The sequence below is a fragment of the Orycteropus afer genome, unplaced genomic scaffold (genome assembly GCF_000298275.1).
Source record: "Orycteropus afer afer isolate SDZICR_OR568_19922 unplaced genomic scaffold, OryAfe1.0 scaffold00026, whole genome shotgun sequence".
Classification (NCBI taxonomy): domain Eukaryota; kingdom Metazoa; phylum Chordata; class Mammalia; order Tubulidentata; family Orycteropodidae; genus Orycteropus; species Orycteropus afer.
This window is the reverse complement of record NW_006921613.1, coordinates 6,017,255-6,024,102: the sequence shown is the minus strand read 5'-3', so window position 1 is coordinate 6,024,102 and position 6,848 is coordinate 6,017,255. Positions and strand designations below refer to the sequence as shown.

General features: G+C 40.7%; 1 protein-coding gene across 1 annotated transcript in view; it reads right to left on the bottom strand.

Annotated features, from left to right (window-relative positions):
- The window catches only part of GNB5 (G protein subunit beta 5), a 65,769-nt gene extending 59,564 nt beyond the window's left edge, over positions 1-6,205 (bottom strand). Inside the window, exon 1 of the mRNA XM_042783690.1 lies at positions 6,080-6,205. Within this exon, the coding sequence (XP_042639624.1) occupies positions 6,080-6,205 (126 nt within the window). The remainder of the gene's footprint in view (positions 1-6,079) is intronic.
- Positions 6,206-6,848: the final 643 nt, after the last annotated feature.

Below are 6,848 nucleotides of genomic sequence, written 5' to 3'. Positions count from 1 at the left end.
TGTTGCACTGTGGTAAACTGTGGTCAATGTCATGAGACAAAGTATATGTGAACTGCTGTATGGAAAGTGAATTTACTCTGTAAATCTTCACCCAAATCACAATAATAAAAAAAAAAAGAACCCACTTCTTCTCCCTTCTCTTTGACCTTGCCTGTGTTTGTGTGTAGGCTGGGAAGGCATATTAAGGTTACAGATTCTAGAGTGAACACTGCCAAACAGAATTGTAGGTGTCATTCCACTGTCTCTGTACACATCTCCAAGGAACACAGCCTTGACTTGCTGTCCTGGGCCCTTTCTAGTTGAGAAAAGTTAGAAATAATCTATATTTGTCTGGAGATTATATTTTGAGCCCCTAAGTTTTATTTTTGGGGGGGGGGTTGTCTGGAAAATGGAGCTAGTGTCTACATCATAGGGCTGTCATAAGAATTAAATAAGATAATGTGAATGAAACTGTCCATATGTAGCAGACGGTTATTAATTGCTAGTCCCCTTCTCTCTTCCTGATATATACAGGCTTATTCATAATTTGGGAGCTCTAGTGGTGGTGTGCCTAAGGCATTTGACTGCTAACCAGAAGGCTGGCGGTTCAAAGCCACCAGCCACTCCTTGGAAAGAAGATTGGGCAATCTACTTCCATGGTGATACTGCCTGAGAAACCCAAGGAGGGGTTGCTATGAGTTAGATCCGACTAATAGCAGTGAGTTTGGTTTTTTTTTTTTTTTATTCATAATTTATTCTCAGCATTTATCATAACAATTGGCTTATGCTAGGTGTTCAATTAATGTTAGTTTATTAAATGAATGTATAAATATATATAGTCAATATGTAGATATACAAATGTAAATATGTACATACACTATGTAAATAAAGGAGTTCTGGTGGCACTGCCAATAAAACATTGGGCTGCTAACCAAAAAGGCAGTGGTTCAAACTCACCAGCCTCTCTGAGGGAGAAAGATGAGGCAGTCTGCTTCCATAAAGATTTACAGCCTTGAAAATCCTACTGGGAGGTTCTACTCTGTCCTATAGTGTCACTATGAGTCAGAATCAATTCAATGACAGTGCATTTTTTTGTAAAGCTGAAGTTCAAGTTGAAGCTGAAGAAAATTTAGTCCATGAGAATGAAAGTATGACCCACGTGAATGTATAGACATTTCAAGAATAGATTGTACACATTGAACACTAATGCCCGAGTACCAGAAGAGTTGAGGGATGACAAAAGGTTATTTAAAAGACAGGAAAGGAAGAAAAGATCAAAATGGATGGCAGAAGAGACTCTGAAAGTTGCTCTTGAACAGAGCGAGTAGGTAAAGTGAATGGAAGATATGATGAAGTAAAAGAGCTGAACAGAAGATTTCAAAGGGCAGTTCAAGAAGACAAAGTAAAATATTATAATGAAATGTGCAAAGACTTGGAGTTAGAAAACTAAAAGGGAAAAATATGCTCAGCATTTCTCAATCTGAAAAAAGCAAAGAAAAAATTCAAGCCTCAAGTTGCAATACTGATTCTATGGGCAAAATATTGAACGATGCAGGAAGCATCAAAAGAAGATGGAAGGAATACACACACTCCCTGTATCAAAAAGAATTGGTTGATTTCAACCATTTCAGGAGGTAGCATATGATCAAGAACCAATGATACTGAAAGAAGAAGTCCAAGCTGCACTGAAGGCACTGTCAAGAAGCAAGGCCCTAGGAATTGACAGAATAAAATTGAGACATTTCAACAAATAGATGCAATGCTGGAAGCACTCACTTGTCTATGCCAAAAAATTTGAAGGCAGCTACCTGGCCAACTGACTGGAAGAGATCCATATAGTACCTGTTCCAAAGAAAAGTGATCCAATGGAATGTGGACATTATCAAATAATGTCATTAATATCACATACAAGTAAAATTTTGCTGAAGATAATTTTAAAATGTTTGCAATAGTACATTGACAGGAAATTGCCAGAAATTCAAGTTGGATTCAGAAGAGGACGTATAACAAAGGATATTATTGCTGATGTCAGATGAATCTTGGCTGAAAGCAGAGAATACTAGAAAAATGTTTACTTTTGTTTAACTGACTGTGCAAAGGCGTTTGACTGTGTGGATCATAACAAATTATAGATAACACTGTGAAAAATGTCAATTCTAGAACATTTTATTGTGCTCATGCAGAACCTGTATGTAGACTAAGAGGCAGTTGTTCAAACAGAACGAGGGGATACTGTGTGGTTTCAAATGAGGAAAGGTGCGCGTCAAGGTTGCATCTTTTCAATATACTTGTTCAATCTCTATGCTGAGCACATAATCTGAGAAGCTGCATGAAGACTATATCAAGAAGAACCCAGCATCAGGATTGGAGGAAGACTCATTAACAACCTGTGATATGCAGATGACAATCTTACTTGCTGAAAGGAAAGAGGAGTTGAAGCATTTACTAATGAAGAACAAAGACTTTAGTCTTTAGTGTAGATTACACCCTGACGTAAAGAAAACAGTAATCCTCACAATTGGACCAATAAGCAACATCATGATAAATGGTGAAAAGATAGAAGTTGTCAAGGATTTCGGTTTACTTGGATCCACCATCAACACCCATAGAAGCAGCAGTCAAGAAATCAAACGACATATTGCAGTGGGCAAATGTGATGCAAAAGACCTCTTTAAAGTATTAAAGAGAAGATGTCGCTTTTAAGACTAAGGTGCACCTTAGTGCTCCTCTTCCTTTTCAGCAAGTAATGTTGACCTAAGGCATGGTATTTCCAATTGCCTTATATGCATATGAAAGCTGGACAACGAATAAGAAAGACTGTAGAAGAACTGATGCTTTAGAATTATGGTGTCAGCAAAGAATATTGAATATATCATGGACTGGCAGAAGAAAAAAAATCTGTCCAGGAAAAAGTACAGCCAGAATGCTCCTTAGAAGAGAGGATGATGAGACTTCATCTCATGTAATTTGGACATGTTATCAGGTGGTACGTCCCTGGAGAAGGACACCATGCTTGGTAAAGTAGAGGGTCAGAGAAAAAGAGAAAGGCCCTCAAGGAAATGGAATGACACAGTGGCTGCAACAATAGGCTGAAACATAGCAAGATTGTGAGGATGGTGCAGGTGGGGCAGTGTTTTGTTCTGTTGTACATAGGGTCACCATGAATTGAAATCAACTAAATGGCACCTAACTGCCATTGAGTCAATTCTGACCCCCATTGAGTTTCCAAGTTCTAAATCTTTAGGGAACCAGACTGCCCCATTTTTCTTCTGCTAAGTGGCTGGTTCTGGTAGCATAGTGCCTAAGGCACTTGACTGCTAACCAGAAGGCTGGCGGTTCAAACCCACCAGCCACTCCTCGGAAGGAAGGTTGGGCAATCTCCTTCCGTAGTGATACCACCTCAGAAACCCAAGGAGGGGTCACTATGAGTTGTCGACGGCACATAACAACAAGAACAACAAGAAGTGGCTGGTGAGTTTGAGTCACCAACCTTTTAGTTAGCAGCCAAATGCCACCAGAGCTTCTTACCTAACAACAACAACAATGTAAATAAGATAAAATATATAAATATTTTGTATAAACATGGACACATTTATATAAATGTAGAAATAAAATATTTTAAAAATATAGGAATATGAGCTGAACATTTACATTAGGTAGATACACTCCTTGGAGAGCTCGATCATGGGAAAATAGAAGGGCTGTGTATGCACAGGGAGACAGCTTGGGGGGCAGGAGTGCATGGGAGGGAAGGACACAGGGAAGGGGTAACTATGGGAAGAAAGTGGGAAGAGAGCTGTTGCACTGTGGGAAACTTAAGTCAATGTTATGAGACAAAAGTGTATGTGAACTGCTATATGAAAAGTGTATTTGCTCTGTAAACTTTCACCCAAATCACAATAAAAACTAAGAAAAATTTTTTTTAAATAGTACACCTGTTTAGTGTTCATTAAGCGAAAATATTAAGAGCATAGGCTCTAGATCAGACTGTCCGGGGAAAGTCCTGGCTCAGCTGTGGGGCCTTGGGCAGTTTATTTAACTTCTCTGTCTCAGCTTCTCTGTGAATGGGAATAAAATCCTCCTCATAGGGTCCTTAAGAAGAGTGAGTCTGTAGGGCATTCGTGCTTATTATTATTTAGGCTGCCTGACACACCTGAGCAAGTCCTGGGAAGTAATTTAAATGAGGCATTAGGTCATGGGGACACTTGTCACAAGGACATCTCAGAAGGCCCAGGCAAGGCAGCACTCTCACATCACATTCTCAGGCCTGACATCTCATGAACTATAATGAGGTATGTGCCTGACTCAGGGTCTGCCCATTGTGAGTACATAGGGTGTGGGATGCTTCACACTGGTATGTGGCCTCCTCTGGGGGTTCTCCGTGTAAAATCGACCCAAACCTCCTCCAGTCTGGAGAGTCAACTGTCTACGGATGAGAAGACTATGTAAGTTTTTGATGGTGGGCAGAGCAAAGTTTGCCAAGTGCCTTCCTATACTTTAGTGTTATCTCTTTAAGGTAAGCCATGAAAATGGAGATCAGAAAAGTTGAACTCTGCTACATTTCAGCAGCAGCCAAGTTACAGGGTCATCCCTGTTCATGAAAAGGATCCACTGAGAGCTTCATTTACACAACCCCAAACACCCAGCTGTCAGTCATTTGCATGTCTCCTCAGCCAAGGCTGCTGTCTAAATATTTGGAAGCCCCTAAGTGCTTCTAAAAGGTCACAGCCCTGAAAACCCCCTGGAGAAGTTCTATGCTGCACACAAAGGGTTGCCCTGACTTGGAATCGACTCGCCAGCAACTAACAACAACAACAATGATGACAAGTTCTTGTAGTGGAGACCCGTGACTTGAGGGGAATCTACCATGCTACAGAGAATCCCGTGTATGGGATTCTGGGTTCCTTTCTTCTACCTACACACAGGATGTTGTTTAAAACCAGAACAACTAGAGATGAATAGATAGCACTGCTCCAGGAAGGTAGGGCCACCAGAAAGCAAGCTTGGTTTATGAACTGAATGTCCTCAGATTTATACTTTGAACAAAATGTGCTGCTGGTAGCAGCCTATAACACTAAGACTGAAGTGACGTAAGAATTACTATGGTGCACCTAAACCTTTTATGCCATCCTGGGCTGTTTACTCACCATTGGGTTTATGGTTGCCATGTCAGCTGGAAGATAAACACTGCCTTCTCGTCTTCAGCTGGATAAAATGTTATCTTTATTCTCTTTAATCTATTTTTAAAAATGTGTGGATCATGTGGGTTTTCCTATCGGGCTTTTGGGGAAGAGTGCTTTACCACTTTTCACCAGGTGGGGGCTCTGCTCAGCTACACTGTTGAGCGAAGTTTTCTGACTCATCTGAGGTTGGACTAATTCCTGGGGCTTCTAAGATGCTGTGGGTATTTTTGCTGCAAACTCTTTGAAGTCTGTGCATAGGCATCTCTGATGAGCACTTGATTCTGTGTGGTTTGAAAAATGCTACGATTAGTGTTGAATCCTACTTCCCGCTGAGGGCATTTAGCGTTTTTTCTTTGGCTTAATTATGCTTATTCTTGACCCCGTCAGATTCAATATTGAACCATAGAACTAGCTCTTCCTGGGTACAGCTGGGGCAGGGCCCTTGGAAAAGTGCTCCCAGACTGTTTTATTTACTAGAGCCCCCTTTAGCTTGGCTGCTTACCAAACAGACTGGTAGAAGACAGTAGTAAAAAAAAAAAAAAAAAATAGGCCTGAGAAATAATAATAGCTAAAACATTGTGCTGGGTCTTATTTTAAATATTTTGTCAAATGTACTAATTTTATTCTCACAAACCCCTATGAGATCGATGCTATTGTTTTTCCTATTTTACAGGCTTGATGAGCGAGGTGAGAGCACACCACTATCAAGGTACACAATTTGTATATTTGAACCCAGGCAGTCAGACACCAGAGTCCACACCTGACCCCCCAGCTCTACGGCCTCACAAAGCATGGGGACGCTGACATAATTTGTGTTGTGTCATTTGATCCTTGGCAACACATCTGTCACAAAACCCTCATGTTAGACATCATTTTAAGACAGGTGACAACTTACCTTTTTAAAAAGTGGTACTTACTATTTCTGCACATATTGAACAGTAGTTGAGTTGTTGAGATTTCTTGAAAACTGGCCTCAGAGCCCTTTGTTTGAAACATTTGTCACAGGAGCCAAATACATTAACTAGAAAGGTCTGGTCACACATCTTTTACCCAAGATGAAGCTGGGAAAGAAAAAAAAAAGAGTAGGGACATGAAATGCCAACAGGAACAGCTTTCTAAAACCTCATTTTCTTGTATTATTATAGTGCTCAGACCTCTATGTGTGGGATAAACCATAAAACAAAAAAACAACAAAACCCACTGCCACTGAGTCAATCTCAACTCATAGCTGGACCCTTCATGACAGAGTAGAACTGCCCCATTGGGTTTCCAAAGCTGTAAATCCTTCCAGAAGCAGACTGCCTCATCTCCCGCAGAGCAGCTTGTGGGTTTGAACCTATAATCTTTCCATTAGCAGCCGAATGCTTTAACCCCTGTGCCACCAGAGCTCCTAGGGATACAGTACAGACAGTTAATTTGTAACCTTTGGTTTATTACAACATTCAGGTCAACACCAACTCATTTAGTTCATCAGTGAGAAAATGCCAGACAATAGGTTTTCTGAGTTGATCACTTTAACTGGTAGGAGCTCTGGTGGTGTAGTTCCTTAGGCATTTGACTGCTAACCAGAAGGCTGATGGTTCAAACGTGCAAGCCACTCCTTGGAAGGAAGGTTGGGCAATCTACTTCCATAGTAATACTGCCTCGGAAACCCAAGGAGGGGTTGTTATGAGTCGAATCCAACTC